General features: G+C 29.9%; 2 protein-coding genes across 3 annotated transcripts; one reads left to right on the top strand and one right to left on the bottom strand.

Moving 5' to 3' along the window:
* Window positions 1-211: 211 nt before the first annotated feature.
* On the bottom strand, window positions 212-2,670 carry LOC123908571 (ubiquinone biosynthesis protein COQ4 homolog, mitochondrial-like). Of its 2 annotated transcripts, XM_045959243.1 has the most exons (3): window positions 2,592-2,670; window positions 2,279-2,480; window positions 212-865 (listed from the first exon to the last, which is right to left on the bottom strand). In XM_045959243.1, the coding sequence occupies exons 2-3, from the start codon at window positions 2,459-2,461 to the stop codon at window positions 374-376; spliced, it is 675 nt and encodes a 224-aa protein (XP_045815199.1). In that variant the 5' UTR covers window positions 2,462-2,480; window positions 2,592-2,670; the 3' UTR covers window positions 212-373. The 2 variants fall into 2 exon arrangements, with proteins under 2 accessions (XP_045815199.1, XP_045815198.1); XM_045959242.1 differs by lacking the exon at window positions 2,592-2,670 and having other exon boundaries at window positions 2,279-2,575.
* A 9,071-nt stretch (window positions 2,671-11,741) lies between these two features.
* LOC123911325 (cell division cycle 20.2, cofactor of APC complex-like) lies at window positions 11,742-14,587 on the top strand. The gene is made up of 4 exons (XM_045962728.1): window positions 11,742-12,069; window positions 12,625-12,900; window positions 13,106-13,375; window positions 13,481-14,587. Exons 1-4 carry the CDS (start codon window positions 11,989-11,991, stop codon window positions 14,204-14,206), a joined length of 1,353 nt encoding a protein of 450 aa, XP_045818684.1. The 5' UTR covers window positions 11,742-11,988; the 3' UTR covers window positions 14,207-14,587.
* The last annotated feature ends 3,444 nt before the right edge of the window (window positions 14,588-18,031 follow it).

Consider the following 18,031-nt stretch of genomic DNA (forward strand, 5'->3'; position numbering starts at 1 on the left):
GTGAAAAGCATAAGAGAAGTGATTGCCAAGTGTACAAATTCCTTTGATCAAAAGGTCCCAAATAATATAATATAATAATAGATAGAAAATTCTCTACTCTGCCATTAACAGACTGGAGTATGCATCTATTGATTGAAACCGTGTTACAAAAAGAAATATTAATGGCAAATGTTGTTCTGCAGAGCTTTGGTAAAAACCAGATGGAGCAGAGTTATAGCTATTGATCAGCACCATAAACTTTCTTTCTATTTCAAAATCAAAATTGTAAACCTTAAAACAAAATACTAGTATTCCAAATTTCTATTGTAATACTACTCTACCACTAGCTAAACCAGAAAAATAAATACAACTCATCAGCTCTGAAAGCATTCCGTTAAGGAACAGCAGGAACAGGAACAATTCCCAGTTTTCTGCGAACATCTTCCAAATCTTCATGAAAATGCTGCTCATAATATACACACATGAGATCAGTGCACTGTGTGCCAGCGCGAACAGCCCAGGGGAAGTAGTGCTGATAAAACAATTTTCTCTGTTTTTCGCTGAATCTTGCAGTGCCCCCTACAACAGACAACAGGCACATAGGAAGATACATCTGTTCAAACTCGATTACCTTCAGAGCTGACTCCCCAATCAAGTTAGTAGGAAGGCCAAAAAGAGTATGCCAGAAGTCATGGACTTCACGAGCTCGCATAGCAACATAGGCTAGTTCATCAGTATCCATGAACCGCACAGGAGGTCGATCATCTGGGGAAAAGTTCCTGGATCCCATAAATTTAGCATAGGCAGCACCGAATGTATTTTCTGGCAGGTCCCAAGCATGTCCTACATTTGCAGATACAACGCGAGGGCGCTCCAACAGTACAGCCTATATAATTAAACAAGATTATGAAAGAAAATGCATTGGTATTGGCTGTTTAACAGAGAATGCAAATTTATTTCAGAGATACCAATGAGAATCATGTTTAGCGACAACTATTATTTATAAACCCTTTAATCTGAAGAGGCCTTTAATTAATGCAAAAATTTAAATTTGTCAAAAGTGCATTAACTGCACATTGGTTGGCATAAAATCAAGGTGTGCATCCCTCCGTCCCAAAATATAAGCAAAAGTGAGTCAACAAAAGTGAATATATTTCGTCCAAATTTTGAACAAAATACATCAAGTTTGTTTGACTCACTTTTGCTTATATTTTGGGACGGAGGGAGTACATAGATAAGAAATAGAAGATGTTTATAGTCGGAAGACACTTCTTGAGCTCCATAAAAAGTTAAAACAACAGTCACTCAATATCAATTCAGCATAGTTCTAAAATGATCCTAACAAGAAATAAAAGAAAGAGAAGAATCTAAAATGAGGCTGTGACACAACAACAGCAAGCAATATTCATATCAAACTGCAGTCCTAATCTCGATCAAACAGATATTCATCTATTGAAGAAATTATGCAATGTGATATCCTTGCACGCAGTCTAGAATTCCAAAATTCGAAAAACTAGCTACTTAACATAATATTCCAAAAGAAACCAAAAGTCTATACAAAATTCGTTTAACATGTGACATGTGGGTATTGTCTCCTGAGTTGTCTTTTCCCATTCATAATTACAAAACATTGTTACTTGCGAACAAGAGTTGGTTCACCGGGTCACACTCCTCCCTTCACCAGAACAATAGTGGGTTACTATTTGCAACTCTATACTTTTACATACCCCAAAAACATAAACCATTGTTGATAATAAATCATCAAAGGGCACTCAACATTTAAGATCGGCAAAAACAATAAGCTAGCTTCACAAAAGGATGTCTTAAAACTAATGTTTTCAAATCACGTTTCATCAAAGGGCACTCAACATTTAACATCGGCAAAAACAAGAAGCTAGTTTCACAAAAGGATGTCTTAAAATTAGGACTAAACCCTACAAAATCAGCTTGTAAGACAAGAAATGCCTCCTGTTATAAACACGTTTTCAAATCATATACCATCAAATCTAGAACTCTTAACAAACTGTCTCAAACCTAAGGACCCAAATGGCCTGATAGCGGCAGTTATCAGTAATCCAACAATTTTTGTCTATACTCTGATACCATCTTAAAATGTTGAACTTAATTCAACCCTATAAAACCAACTTCTAAGGCGAGGGATGTCTCCCACTAACAAACTCATATCTTATCTAATGTCGGACTCTTAACACATAGAACAATGCAAACAAACATGTGAATTGAAGAATAAAAAAACATGAAAATAACTAACAAAAAAAGGAAGTAGAAAATGATTACTGACCCTTCCTTCAGGGGAAGATTTCATCCTTTGAAGAACTCTTTCAAACGCAGGTTTTCCAGTTGTTTCACCAAGAGCAGCTATCAAATCAGCTCTCCGTGGATCCAAAAGTGCTCCAACTGCCGAACCCAATGCCACCGCCGCCTGCTGCCATGTCTTCAGCTTGATTATACCTCCGCCCACCATTCCAACTAATTTGACAAATCTGAATATAACATAATCATGTTAATATCATTCATTGAATCCATTTTTATTTTATTAGTAGATTAAGACAAGAAACAATTTAAGGGGAAGGGAGAGTGAGAAATTTTCGAACCAATACGGAGGGCCGGTGGTTGAGACGGAGGGCGGGTGGTTGAGACGGAGAGCTTATATTTTTTTCTTGAAGGAAGCTTATAGCTTATATGTCATAAGCTCTGTACGGTAAAAAATTTTAGAAAAGAGGTTATAGTTTATTTTACTAGCTTATAGCTTATTTTTCAAGGGAGTTCCTATGGTGCATTCCTGTTTTGGAATGTTTTGGTGCAGTCCATTTAATTGACCAATAGAATATCAACTTATACCACATCAGCGCAAGTCCATGGTGAACCCTATGAAACTTTAATTTATTGCACATCAGTCCTTCATTAAGTTAATATTAAGTATATATTGTAATTGTTTTCTTTTAGAAGCAGCGATACATTATACACAGGAGAAACACAAGCAGGTAACAAAAAATCTAAGACAATTACATAAACTAGCACCTTAACACCAAGCAAAATCTTAAATAAATCAAACCTCAACACCCAACTTTGCTATATATCATTTATTTCTATTCAATTTTGCTGTATAATACCAGAAAATCTTAAACCCATAAGATTTCAAACTCAAAATTTCAATCTCAGAATTCATTGTTTCCAGAAAATTTTATCAAACTCATAAGATTTTGAAACAGAGTAATAAAATCGAGTAGTATTAATGGATTTGATTCATCTAAATCGAGTAGTATTATTGGTGAAATATGCGGCGGTAGCAAGATCTCGTTTTGAAGTTTCTAAAAATTTTAAGTTTAGGTATTTTGTTTTAGATCATTTAAATCAAAATTAAAATCATAAATATATTCCAAATCGTTTTTGTGATGTTTCTGGGTAAGTAATCGTTATTATCGACGTTTAAATGACCAGAAACCGTCGGGTTTTATAATAAAAATCGCGGGTATGAAACCGGGTCGCATCTACCCGGCTGAAGGTTGAAGATGAAGGTCGGTTTAATATATTTTTATCAACACTGGTTTTATAAATATCATATAACGCACAAATAATCACAACTTGCTAATGTGTCGTAGTGGTTGAGACTTTATTCTATTGTTATCACGTCATGGGTTCGAATTCCATTTTCTCCAACTTTTTGTGAAAAATACTGAATTTCATATAAACAGCCTTGAAAATACAGAAAAACTAAAAAAATAAAAGCCACATACACAGGATTTTGCACTCCCTAATTATATATTTCGGTTTATCATGCTGTAATTTTTTTTTTTTGGTTGATGTAATAATTTGTATTATATGAATTAAAATTATTTGATTAGTTTTTATAATTTTTAAGTCATTACCTTTAACTTGAACTTGAGTATAACCCGTTAGGGTTAATAGTACTTCATTTGAACTTGAGTATAATCTTTCAGATAAATACTATAGTTAACGGTGCTTCATTTGAATTGGAGTATAATCTTAAGCCTAATTATACTTTATTTTTAGTTTTCAAAAAAATTATACTTTATTTTAAAATTTTCAGTTATTATTATAATTTTTAAGTCATTAACTTCCACCAGAGTAAAACACTTAATTAAAGACTGGGGTTAATAGTGCTTTAGTTGAACCGGAGTACAATCTTCAGTTAAATAATAAGGTTAATAGTGTTTCAGTTGAAACAGAGTATAATCTTAAGTCAAATTATGCTTTATTTTTAAATTTTAACTTATTTTTATAATTTTTATGTTATTAGCTTCACACGGAGTAAAACACGCAATCAAAGACTAGGGTTAATAGTGCTTCAATTGAACCGCAATATAATCTTCGATCAAACATTAGGATTAATAGTGCTTCAAATGTACCAACGTATAATCTTAAATCAAATTATACTTTATTTTTAAATTTTACTTTATTTATGTAAATTTAAAGTCATTAACTTCAACCAGGTATTACTTCTAGTCAAAAACTAGGGTTAATAGTGCTTCAGTAGAACAGAAGTACGATCTTCAGTCAAATTATGCTTTATTTTTAAATTTTAATTTATTTTTATAATTTTTATGTTATTAGCTTCACACGGAGTAAAACACGCAATCAAAGACTAGGGTTAATAGTGCTTCAATTGAACCGCAATATAATCTTCGATCAAACATTAGGATTAATAGTGCTTCAAATGTACCAACGTATAATCTTAAGTCAAATTATACTTTATTTTTAAATTTTACTTTATTTATGTAAATTTAAAGTCATTAACTTCAACCAGGTATTACTTCTAGTCAAAAACTAGGGTTAATAGTGCTTCAGTAGAACAGAAGTACGATCTTCAGTCAAATTATGCTTTATTTTTAAATTTTAATTTATTTTTATAATTTTTATGGTATTAGCTTCACACGGAGTAAAACACGCAATCAAAGACTAAGGTTAATAGTGCTTCAATTGAACCGCATTATAATCTTCAATCAAACATTAGGATTAATAGTGCTTCAAATATACCGACGTATAATCTTAAGTCAAATTATACTTTATTTTTAAATTTTACTTTATTTATGTAATTTTAAAGTCATTAACTTCAACCAGAGTATTAGCTTTACTCAATAACTAGGGTTAATAGTGTTTTTGTTGTATTGATCTTATATTCTTTATATATTTTTTTTTAGTAAAATTACAATATAAAACTTGAAACGTAGTTAAAATTATTAAGAATAAATTAGTAAAGTTGGTAGTAATTGATTTTATTATATTAGATGTAGATGGATAATTAAATTGCATAAACATTTTATAACGCACAAGTAATTACAATTCGTTAATCGGTCGTAGCGGTTGATGGTTATATCTTTACCTATAATGTTGTGGGTTCGAATCCCATTTGCAGCAAGTTTTTGTCGATTATATTTTATAAAAACAGAATTGAAAATGCAAAAAAAAAATTAAAAGCACATTGCCAAGTTTCGAACACAATACTTGTAGGCTGTAGTGTAGCACATAAAGGGTAACTTAACCACTGGGCTATGACAATTTCTTACTATTTGTTACATTGCCTTATTATATATTTCAGTTTATCTGGCTGTAATAATACTTATTATATGGATTAAAATTATTTGCTTATTGTTTATGCAATTTAATTATTCTGAATTATATGTCAGACTTAAGAATATACACCGGTTGAACTCAAACACTATTAACCCTAAGGGTTATATTTCAGTTGAAGTTAATGACTTACAAATTATATAAATAGAGTAAAAGTTTAAATTTAAATAATTAAAATGTAAATTTGATATTTTAAAAAAAATTAAAAGTTAAAAGACTAAGGTTAATAGTGTTTCAGTTAAACGTGAGTATAATCTTAGGTCAAACTATACTTAATTTTTAAGGTTTATAAGTTTTACTTAATTTTTATAATTTAAGTCCTTAACTTTAAGTGGAGTATAACTCCTAGGCTTAATAGTACTTCAGTTGAACCTGATAATAATATTTAGACAAATATTAGGGTTAATAGTGTTTCAATTGAACTGGAGTATAATCTTAAGCTTAATTATACTTTATGTTTAAAAATTTTAAGTTATTAACTTCAACCGGTGTAAAACACTCAATCAAAGACTATGATTAATAGTACTTCAGTTGAAACAGAGTATAGTCTTTAATCAAATACTAGGATTAATAGTGTTTCAACGGAATTGAAGTATAATCTAAAATCAAATTATACTTTATTTTTTAACTTCAGCCAGAGTATTACCCCGAGTCAAAAACTAGGGTTAACACTACTTCAATTGAACCAAAATATAATCTTCAATCAAAGACTGTAGTTAATAGTGTTTCAATCGAATTGGAGTATAATCTAACTCAAATTATACTTTATTTTTAATTTTTTTTATATGATTCATAAGTCATTAACTTCAACCAAGTATTACCCTCAGTCAAAGACTATGGTTAATAGTGCTTCAGTTGAACCTGAATACAATCTTCAGTCAAAGACTATAGTTAATAGGTTTTTCTATTTTGTTCCTATGTTTTATTCTAATTTTTAAGCATATCCTATTTTTTATTGTATTTATCTTATATTTTTTATTTTTTTAATATTTTTTTTGTGAAATTACAATTAAGGATATACAACTTGGAACGTGATTAAAACTAAAAAAAAAAATTAATAAATTTGATAGTAATTAATTTTAATATATTAGAAGTAGATAACTCTCGATCGAAAACCACAATTAATAGTGCTTCAGAATAATTTTATTTAATTAAAATTGTTGCGGCTACTCTTTAATCATTTAAGTTAAATCAAAGTATAATCTCAAGTAAAAAAAAATTGTTGTATTCATCTTATTCTTTCTATAAAAAATTTTATTAACTAAACTTTATATAATTTTTTTTATTATTTCTGTTTTGTTCATATTTTTATGCATAGATTAATATATAATCTTTTTGTTGTATTTATTTTATTCTTTCTACATTTGTGTTGTAGTTTTTTTTTTATTTTTGTAAAATTGTGATGAATGATTAAAAATTTGGAATATATTAAAACTGATATGGACAAATTAATAAATTTGGTAGTAATCAATTTTTTTTTTGTCAGGTGGTAGTAATCAATTTTATTGTATATATCTATATTTTTCTATATTTATTTTTTATTTTTTTAAAAAATAAAATCTTTACGCATATAGATTGTTCTATTTTGTTCTTATTTATAATCTATTTTATTCTCATTTTTAAGCATATCATTTTTTTGTTGTATTGATCTTATATTCTTTCTATATTTTTTTTTTAAAATATTGTTTTAGTAAAATTACAATATAAAACTTTAAACGTGGTTAAAACTACTAAAGATAAATTAGTAAATTTGATAGTAATTGATTTTATTATATTAGATGTAGATAGATAATTAAATTGCATAAATATTAACAACAATTAACTTTAATTCATATAATTCCTTCAAAAAAAACTTTAATTCATATAATTATACATTATTAAAATGATAACACCACATATAAAGAGATATATATATGTTCTAAATTAAAAAAAAGTGATCATAGCTAAGTGTTTGTGTTATTTGCCCAATTTCTAATGGTCATGGTTTCAAAGCCCTTGTTACGATTTTTTTCTTTTTCTGTAATTTGAAGGCTAGTTAAAAAAAATTAATTCAAAAAATATTGCAACAGGGAATCGAACCCTGCAATGGTGTGCAATTGGCAAGGTTGTGAACCACTCGGCCGCATGATATATATTCATATTATTTGCGATATGTGTTATATATACAACTAGTATTGATAGAAATATTTATCATCATCTACAACCTCCAGCCGGGTCACTCTGACCCAGTATCGGACCCGCGAATCCAATATTTAACCCGACGATTTCATGTTCATTTAAACGTCAAAAATAACAATTAATTACCCATAAGCATCACAAAAATCATTTACAATATATTTATGATTTTAATTTTAATTCAAATGGTCTAAAATAAAAAACCTAAAATCATATTTTTCAAAAACTTGAAAACAACTCAGAAGTTACCCAAACATTAACAAAGTTGTTGCATTTGATTTGTTGATGCAGTGATATGTTCGTTCTTATTTTGCAACTTTAAATCCAGATCTGTTATGTTATAATAAACTCAAATCTATTTTGTGTAACTTTCTTTTACGTTTTTTTTACAACCAGTTGGATTATTAGATCTACACCATGAACTTTTCCTTTAATAAATCAGATCCAATCAATTAGGATGAGGATGAAGAAATATTCTTTTGATTTATTTGTAAACCCATATCAATGATTATGATGGTAGAAGACAAGTTTTTTTTTTTTTTTTTTTTTGTAATATGAGTGGAAGAAGTCATTTGAACTTTTTTTGTTGGTGATGAACATGATGAACAGAAGTTCAGAAATTGAAAATCACGATGTTTGCTTAAAAAAAAGAAAAGAACCATGATTTTGTGAAGTTGTTGTTTTTTGATTTAATTCCAGTTGTAATTTTATTTTAATTAAAAATGAATTAAATATTGGGATAATTTTGTAACTTTTAATATGTTAGGGACTTAGTTGAAATATTAATAGATGTAAGGATACATGGTAAGTACCATATATGTTGTTTGTACCATATAATTCAAAGCTAGTCAACACTGTATTCTGATTGGTCAGATTAGGAATGTTTTGATACATTCCAACTAAGGAATGTACCATAGAATTTTCCATTTTTCAAATGCTATTTTAAATAGATTATGAGCTTATAGTTTATCATATTTTCTTCCAATTTTACCTCTATCATATTACTTGAAAAAATTAAATATTAATTAAACATATTTTTTTTATGTCATTTCATTTTTATAAGCTAGTTCAACTGCTAATTTTACCGAACACCACAAATTTAATCAGCTATCTTATTTCTTATAAGCTGAAAGCTAGCTTATAAGTTATCCACTATAAGCTAGCTTATTATCAGTTATCCGCTATTTTTTACCAAACAGAGCCCAAGTAGCTCGGTGGCAAACCATTATGGTGTGTTTGGTAGGAGAGAAAAAGAGAAGAGAGAAATAAAAACAAGGAAACCAATTTTATTTGTTTTCATGTTTTTAGTCCAAGTACATGCATTGATTTTCGTGTTTTTATTCCCCTCTTCTCTTTTTCTCTCCTACCAAACAGTGCCTAAGTGGGATGATCCGGTTGGGATCTCCAGGGTTATTTTCTCTTATTTTTAAAAATGTGTTTTTATTAAAATTAAATAAATAAAATTCATAATTTTTATGAATATGTTCATTAATATCTTCGTATCTTCATTTTCTTACTTAAAAACATGTAGGGTCTGTTTGGTAAAAATAACCTATAAGCTAGCTGATAGTTGAAAAGCTAGCTTATAGCTGATAGCGGAAAAACTATCTAATTGAAATTAAAGTGTTTGGTAAAATTAGCTTTTAAAGTGATTAATAAATATTTTTTTTTTGTTACAAGAGAGAAAATAATAATAATAATAATAATAATAATAATAATAATAATAATAAAAAATATAGAATGACATAATTGATGGTGGGTAATTTTTTTTTAGAGTGGGTAGTTATTAAATTAAAGGGTAAAAATGGAATAAAGTGCAAGAAGCTATAAGCTATAAGCTCAAACACTACTTGAAATAGCATCCGGAAAAAAGCTATAAGCTAGTAAAAAAACCTTGTTACCAAACAGTTCTAATTTTTTGAAACAAACTTATAAGCTCATATAATAAGTTATAAGCTAGCTTATTTGTGTTACCAAATACACCCGTAGTATATGGAATATTTGTCTAAATATCACGCATCATCACAATCTATATAAATATAAAATGACAGAAAACACATAAGCACCATTCGTAAAAAAAAAAACACACATAAGCATCAACTAAAACTTCGAAAAAAGAGAAGATTTCTTAGGTTGACACATCGACATTAGTGTAAAAGATAGAAAAAAATAAAAAGGAAACAAAATATTTATCAATAAAGCACATGTGTTGCTTCGCTTCTGGGGTTCACCACGTTCTCTCTCACTTCCAATTCTTTTTCTTTTTGTCTATGGATGTGAAGAAAAAGAATACAAGTTTGAGAGAACTGGTATATGTTTCATTTCCTTTTTATTTTTTTACAAGCACATATATATGCTCATTTTCTTCAAATAACATTACTACTCCTTTTCAAAATTAATTTTTTTTAACATTCCTCCTCTTTTTCTCAATTAATTTTTTTGACTAATTATTACTATTATTTATTTATTTATTTTTAAAGGTAATTATTATTATTATTATTATTATTATTATCACTACTACTATTTAAAATTTACATTTCTTTTATTTTTTTATTTTGTACTAATCCTCCGATTTTCGAATAGAGACCCTAATAATTCAAAGTTATGCCGAAATGTTTTATAATTTATTTATCATTTTTTGAATTTACTCTTATCATTTTTTTCTATAAAAAATTCATTGAACTCTTGAAATCTTACAAATTTGTGGAATAACTTTGTTGAAATCCTGTATTAACAATTATTTTTGTAAAAAAGTCTTTTTAAAGCAATTTTTAAGAATATCACAAAGTCCATATTATCTTTCAAAATCTTTAAGAATTTTTTACCAAAATAGTTTTTCAAAATCCTAATTCAATATATTCCCTAAATTAACAACAAAGTAATAATTTATTCGCTAAAAAAAGAGAGTAATATACTAAGGGCACATTTGGATTAGCTTATTTTTTAGAGTATGCAAACAACTTATGCATAAGAAATTAACTAAATAAAATTCTTAAGGATCATAAATTAATATAATTTTGTTGTAAAAAAAAAATTAATATAGTTTTTCTTTTAGTAGATAGACGAAATGACAAAGTCATTATAAACTCGCACACAAATATGAAAATTGAAATTCAAACCTCAATTATAAAGTCCGACATAATTGATTTAGACCAGTTTGTTATAGCTTATTTTAGAAAAAAAATTACTTTTTTTATAAAAATAATCACTTTTAATTGTTTTGCATCTGTTTGTTATAGATTTTAAAAATAATCAGAAGCTAAAAATAATCAGAAAACAGTTAAAAATGAGAAGCTACTAAAGGTGCGTTTGTTTCGAATTAAAAAAAAATAGTGATTTTGATCTAAAATAATTTAGAGATTAGATTTTAGAAATTTTTAGAAAAATTGATCTAAAACAATTAAAAGTGATTATTTTTATAAAAAAGGTGATTTTTTTTCTAAAATAAGCTTTAACAAACGGCCTCTAAGAGTAGTTTATAAAATAATAGATTTTTTTTAGAGGAGAGAGAAAAAAAATGTTAAAATAAGAAAGTTATTTGTAATTAAAAAAATCACTTTTATAAGTTGTATCCAAACAAACTAAAGATTATTTTATTTAAAAAAAGTAATTTTTATTATAATAAACAAACACAAAGTAAATTCAACTTTTCTAAAAATTTCTAAAAACTAATCTCTAAATTATTTTACATCAAAATCACTATTTTTTTTTAATATGTAACAAACGGACCCTTAACATTTTTATTGGTATAACTAAAACGTACAGAAATAATATAAAACTTTTTTTTTTGACTAAATATAAATACAGAAATAATATAATTGTTGACTCGACTTACCGTTGCTTTGCTGGTGAAATCTTTGGTAAGAGTTTTCTTAATACGCCCATCTAATAGAAATAGCCGTTGCAACCCTAATTCTCCAATTCCTCTATGCTATATATATATATATATATATAATCTCTCTCTCGCGCATATTTCTCTCGCGCATATTTCTAACATCATTCTAATCTCTCTCTCTCTCTCTCTCTCTCTTCTCTCTCTTTCTCTATCTCTCTCTCTCAAGCTATCTAGTTGCAACTCGCAATAACCGATTCAGTTTGATTTTTATTTTGTCTAATTCATTTCTTTTGCAGGGTTTCGTTTTCTTATATTCTTTATTTCAATTTCTTTCTTGTTTCATTTTCATTTGTTATTTTGTATATTGTTTGTTTCTTTTTCATCTAACAATGGATTCAGGATCTTTGAGTTCTCCCGCCGTCAAAATTGAATCACGCTATCCTCTTCGGAGAAAGACTTCCAGAGAGAATGTAAGAACTTTTTTTCCGTTTTTCAAATCTTTCATAATTAGGGTTTTAATGTGAAATTCTGGCTTTAATTCTAAAATAAAATTAGGGCTTTTCTCAGTAATTGGATAAGTAAATAATCTAATTTAATTGTGCAGATCTTTCACGATTAGGGTTTGTAAATCCAGATTTTAATAAACAAATTGGGGAGTTTTGTCAGTAATTGGATACATAGAAGAAACTGGGAATAATTAGGGTTTTAATGTGAAATTCAGGCTTTAATTCTAAAATAAATTTAGGGCTTTTGTCAGTAATTGGATAAGTAAATAACCTAATCTAATTGTGCAGATCTTTCACGATTAGGGTTTGTAAATCCAGATTTTAATAAACAAATTGGGGGGTTTTGTCAGTAATTGGATACATAAGTATTAAGAAACTGGGAATACTTTTAAAACATTTTTCGTAGATTGTTAATGGAATTTGAAATGATACACATAAACAAGATCTTTACTTTCTGAACTTGTTTATAAAAATCAAGTATTTGATTATTCCTTTATTGTTTGATTGTTTTGTCACCAGTTGGACAGATTCATACCGAATAGATCGGCAATGGACTTCGATTTTGCTCACTACATGCTGACAGAAGGAGCTAAAGGTAAGGAAAACCCAGTTGTGTGCTCCCCTTCCAGAGAGGCTTACAGGAAGCTACTTGCAGAAGCTTTAAACATGAACCGGACCAGGATTCTAGCTTTCAAGAACAAGCCGCCTACGCCAGTTGATTTGATCCCTCATGAGATTACTTTATCAACTCATCAACAAGACAGAACCGCCAAGCCCAGGCGAATTATTCCTCAGGTGCATTACATATTATATCATTATTAGTTATAGTTATTCATTTTAGTTCTTTGATTGCATGAATATACTCCAATTTGATTTGAAATTTTTGAATTTTTTTGAAGTTCAATTAGATCTGAATTGTTTTCATAATTCTTAGTTGTTTGTTTGGTGTGAAACCACAATATAATGCAATTTTGTGCTAATTGATTTGTTGGGTTTTCAGACTTCTGAGAGGACATTGGATGCTCCTGGCCTTGTGGATGATTATTACCTCAATTTATTGGATTGGGGAAGTGCCAATGTTCTTGCAATAGCACTTGGAAACACAGTGTATTTGTGGGATGCATCAAACGGTTCCACTTCAGAACTCGTTACCGTGGATGAAGAAAATGGCCCGATCACATCCGTAAGCTGGGCTCCTGATGGGCGTCATATTGCTGTTGGTTTGAACAACTCTGAAGTTCATCTGTGGGATACGGCTTCAGATAAGCAGGTATTTTTATGCTTGTCTAGTTATCCTTAAAAAAATTCAACAATATGAACTATATTGTTTACTAGTTTACTAATGTCGTTTGTTATTCTTGATATGTTTCTACAGTTGAGAACTTTAAGAGGTGGGCATAGGCAGCGTGTGGGGTCTTTGGCATGGAACAATCGCATACTAACAACTGGAGGGATGGATGGTAGAATCATCAATAATGATGTAAGAATTAGATCACCCATTGTTGAAACATACAGAGGGCATGAGCAAGAAGTTTGTGGGTTGAAATGGTCTGCTTCAGGTCAACAATTAGCCAGTGGTGGGAATGATAATCTACTTTATATCTGGGATAGAGGTACAGCATCTTCTAGTTCCCCAACACAGTGGCTCCACAGGCTTGAGGATCATACATCTGCAGTAAGGTCACTTGCTTGGTGTCCTTTCCAAAGGAATTTGCTAGCTACTGGTGGAGGTAGTGGCGATCAAAGCATCAAGTTTTGGAATACACACACAGGTGCATGCTTGAACTCAGTTGACACTGGGTCTCAGGTATGTTCCCTGTTGTGGAACAAGAATGAGAGGGAGTTGCTCAGCTCTCATGGATTTACACAGAATCAACTAACACTTTGGAAATATCCTTCAATGGTGAAGATGGGAGAGCTCAATGGTCACACTTCAAGAGTTCTTTATATGGCGCAGAGCCCGGATGGTTGCACAGTGGCAACAGCAGCCGCAGACGAAACATTGAGGTTTTGGAATGCTTTTGGCACTCCAGAAGTAGTCACCAAAGCTGCACCAAAAGCGAGAGCAGAGCCATTTTCACATATGAATCGCATTCGATAAGCAGCAATATTTGAAACAGTTTGGAAAACCAAGTTATTTTTTTCTGGTTGAATACATACATCTACTCCACAGTAGCCGCAAAAGCAAATGTTGTTCTTTAATACCAAAGCATACTGGAATATAAGTACCTCTGAGGCAATGTGTAGATATAGAGGATGGAGTTGTTTTTATGAGACTTCAATGTACATTGTATAACATATAATAGTGGAAAACAACACTTCATTTGCCCGTGGTCACACCACTTGTGATGAACCACGTATATCATCGGTCTTCTTGCTTCTTTTTTTCTGCTTGCTGAGTCTGAACTATTTGTGATTGACAATTAGATCTTATGGTCATGGTAAAAATTTGGAATAAACTGTCAATTGAAACTTAAGTAAATGAAAATGATTAACAAATTAGCCCTCAAGTAAATAAAAATGATAGGTTGCTATGAAATCCATTAGATAGTAGTTAATTAAATAAACCCTATGGTCATCACCGCCTATATTATCATCTATCAGCATAATTTTATATGCAGTTTCTTGTTCTGAAATTTTTGAATAGTCAATTTATTAACAATGTTGTTGAACATGTCTCTCTCTCTCGTCTTATAATTAATATTTAATTGCATTTTTTGTCACCCTATGGTCTCTTTATTTTAAAATCAAATTTTTTTGGTCTCTATATTTTTATATTTGTTGCAATTTTCGTCACAACCCATTTTTGTACTCTAAAAATTATGATTTTCTACGTCATAAAAGGTGGTATTGTCTCTAACATTGAATCTAAAGATGTAATATCGTATTTGAGACCAAAATTCATCTTTTTTGCATGACTTTCAAGGCAATAAAAAATTATGACTTATACAATCATAATTGCAATAAATGTGAAAATAGGGGAACCAAAAAGTTAAGAAGCCTTCATAATTTTATGACAAAAATATCTATTTTTCTTTTGACAAATATCTACTATGCAGTGTGAATTGAACTTAAAGTTGGAAAAAAAAATTGAATTTTGATAGATTAAAATGAAGATATGGATATCAATAATGCGATATGAGCGCCTAGTAGATATTTGGATAAACACACTCTACTTTTGTATAGGCATAAATTATTACATGATGTTTTTTCTTTTGGTGAAGTCGGGTGAGTTCTAGAATAGGTTAGTATGTTCTTAAAGGATCACAAGCAAATAAAAAAAGATGATGATTAAGTGTATGTTTGGTTTTAATTCTGGAGCATCCAGAATTGATTCTGGACGTGTAGAATTGATTCTGACTTGTTTGGTTTCTCAAAAGTAGAATTGATTCTGCCTCCAGAATTGATTCTACTTGAAGCTAGAAATCGTAGCTTCTGATTCTAGAATTGATTTTTACACTCAAATTTTTTGTTCAACTCACTTTTTCATGAATATATCCAAACATAAACCACTTCAGCTTAAAATCAATTTTGGCCAGAATCAATTTTACAGAATCAATTCTGCCAAAATCAATTCTCTCCGCTGCAGAACCAAACACACGCTAAGTTGATCACTTTAAGAAGATGTTGGATACCTCATTCACTAACTAGCTTAATATAATTAATTAAGTTTCTCATTTTATAAACAAGATAAGCTTGCCAATAAGAGAAATGTGCTCAATTCTGTGCTTGATTTGGATCCTGAGGATTTCGGCTTAGTGCCTGTTTGGTTTGGCAGTGAAAACACCAAACGTGCGTTTTCTATGTGGCAAACGTGAGTTTGTCTTGTTTGGTTCCCAATTTCGTTTTCACCGTAGCCGTGCGTCCTTCCCCACAACGTGCGTCTGAGTGAAGCTGGAATTCCTAACTTCTCAATTTTGAGAGAATCGATTTTGTTACAACATCATGCACACTTCACACAATCTTTGATTTTTTTTTTTGTACTGTTGGGTTATGTTTATTTTTTACGCAACTATTATTGTTATGTTTTGAGCTAAATAATTGGGTTTTTTTTTTTTAATTTTATTTTTATGTTCAACTGTTTTTTTTTCTTTCTTTTTTTACTATTGGGTTGGAGGTTTATTTATTTATTTTTGACTAAAATGGTTTATTGTTTTTTTTTACGAAAAAAATGGTTTATTGTTTATATATATTATTATTGTCATATTATATATGTTAGGTCTTTTTAGTAATTTTCACATTCAAAAAGCAATTTTGATCTAAATTACCCAAACAACATATCTCATAAAAATTGCTTTTACAATCATAGTATCCAAACATAAATCAATTCACATTCAACTCATTTTTAACCAAAATCAATTATACCAAACTCAATTCTGTCAAAATCAATTCTAGTCACCGCTGAACCAAACACATACTAGTCTATGTTATATGTTAGGTCGATGCCGCAGGTAGTTAGCCTCAGCAGTGTTGGATAATAAAATATTAGTCTATGTTATTGGACCTGTTAGTTTAGAGTCCATTAGATTTTATTATATATTCTCTAGTAACCTTTTTGTAATGTTAAGATAATGCAATGATATTCTATTGAAACTCTAGCTGTCTTTCTCTTTTCTTATTTGTGTATCTCTGATTCTAACATGGTATCGAGAGTGTAATAGCCTGTGGCCCCACCAACTTAGGTGGTCCCTGCACTGCCACCTCACGATCTTCTCTACCCCTCTCACTAGTAGAGTTTTTGCCTTCCGTGAGAATCGAACCATGTACCCTGGAGTTCAAGTACGTGTTCAATCCATTCTCACTACCAATTGAGAATGATATTGTATTACATTAGAAAAGTCACTATAGTATTTGAAAGATAGAGTACATAAGGTTCTTAGTATTCTCGAATCATATTTCTTAATTATATTGTACTAATAAATGCTATCTTCCTATCTTCATCATAACAAAAATTGAGCTGTCACTAATGTTTTCAAGTTATATGGTTCTGAGGTGGACCTCCAAATTGTAGTATATAATACTCTTAGTGCAAGTAACACATTTTGGGTTAGTTTAGTGATATTGGCTTGAGACTGTTTTTCACACGGTCTCATATTCAATTCTTCCCGGTGTCAATTTCGGCGGACTAGTTCATACAAAGTAAAAAAACTCTGACTTTAAATAGGGCCCACAAAATGGACGGTGAGATTTGTCCTCTCGAATTAGTCGGTCATTGGGCCAGATACCAAATTTTAAAAAATAAATAAATCTTAGTGCATCTTTTCATTTATATTATTGTTGACCAAATCACGGTGGATTATTGCATATATGGATTAATTGGAGGGATATGACTCTAAGAACAGTTCTTTAGAGCAATTCTTACCCCTTAATTCTTTTTTAATCTAACAGTCTTGGTTATTCATGAATTTATATCAAATGAGCAATATTTCCGCATCTTTCGTTTGAACAATGTTTCCCTTCATTAAGAGTTGTGAAACAAAGTTTATAACAAAAAAGTTTATACTCTATGTTTATGGACAAGTGCCATGAAACTGTTAGAAATAAGGAGGGGTAAGGTAAGTTAAGTTAAAAGTACCTATGGAAAATGTGGTTAGAAATCCATAACAATTTTTCACAATGAGAGGGACACTACAACAACAGAGAAATGGACGTTGTTGAACATGGTCATATGAGTGATATGACTGCCATATTAGCAAAAACTGACAATGTTTGTTGCTAATTAAATATGTAACATTTATTTAAAACATTTGTTGCCAAGTGTTGGGTCCATTGACACTATCATGTTTATCTTTCACTTTATCCACCGAATCATAGATAGACATACCTTCATAGATTAATTGAACAAGATGTGAGATTCAGTGTTCGTGCACTTTGGGGGAAAAGGGGCTAATGAGAAATTTAGGGTTTTGGAGACATTCAAATGTCT

The sequence above is a fragment of the Trifolium pratense genome, linkage group LG2 (genome assembly GCF_020283565.1).
Source record: "Trifolium pratense cultivar HEN17-A07 linkage group LG2, ARS_RC_1.1, whole genome shotgun sequence".
In the NCBI taxonomy this organism is placed as follows: domain Eukaryota; kingdom Viridiplantae; phylum Streptophyta; class Magnoliopsida; order Fabales; family Fabaceae; genus Trifolium; species Trifolium pratense.

Coding starts and splice junctions, on each gene's coding strand:
- LOC123908571 (XM_045959243.1), bottom strand. CDS start 2,461: ATGGTGGGCGGAGGTATAATCAAGCTGAAGACATGGCAGCAGGCGGCG. Junction 866..2,278: donor AATCTTCCCCTGAAGGAAGG/GTCAGTAATCAT, acceptor TTAATTATATAG/GCTGTACTGTTGGAGCGCCC.
- LOC123911325 (XM_045962728.1), top strand. CDS start 11,989: ATGGATTCAGGATCTTTGAGTTCTCCCGCCGTCAAAATTGAATCACGC. Junction 12,070..12,624: donor GAAAGACTTCCAGAGAGAAT/GTAAGAACTTTT, acceptor TTTTGTCACCAG/TTGGACAGATTCATACCGAA. Junction 13,376..13,480: donor ATACGGCTTCAGATAAGCAG/GTATTTTTATGC, acceptor ATGTTTCTACAG/TTGAGAACTTTAAGAGGTGG.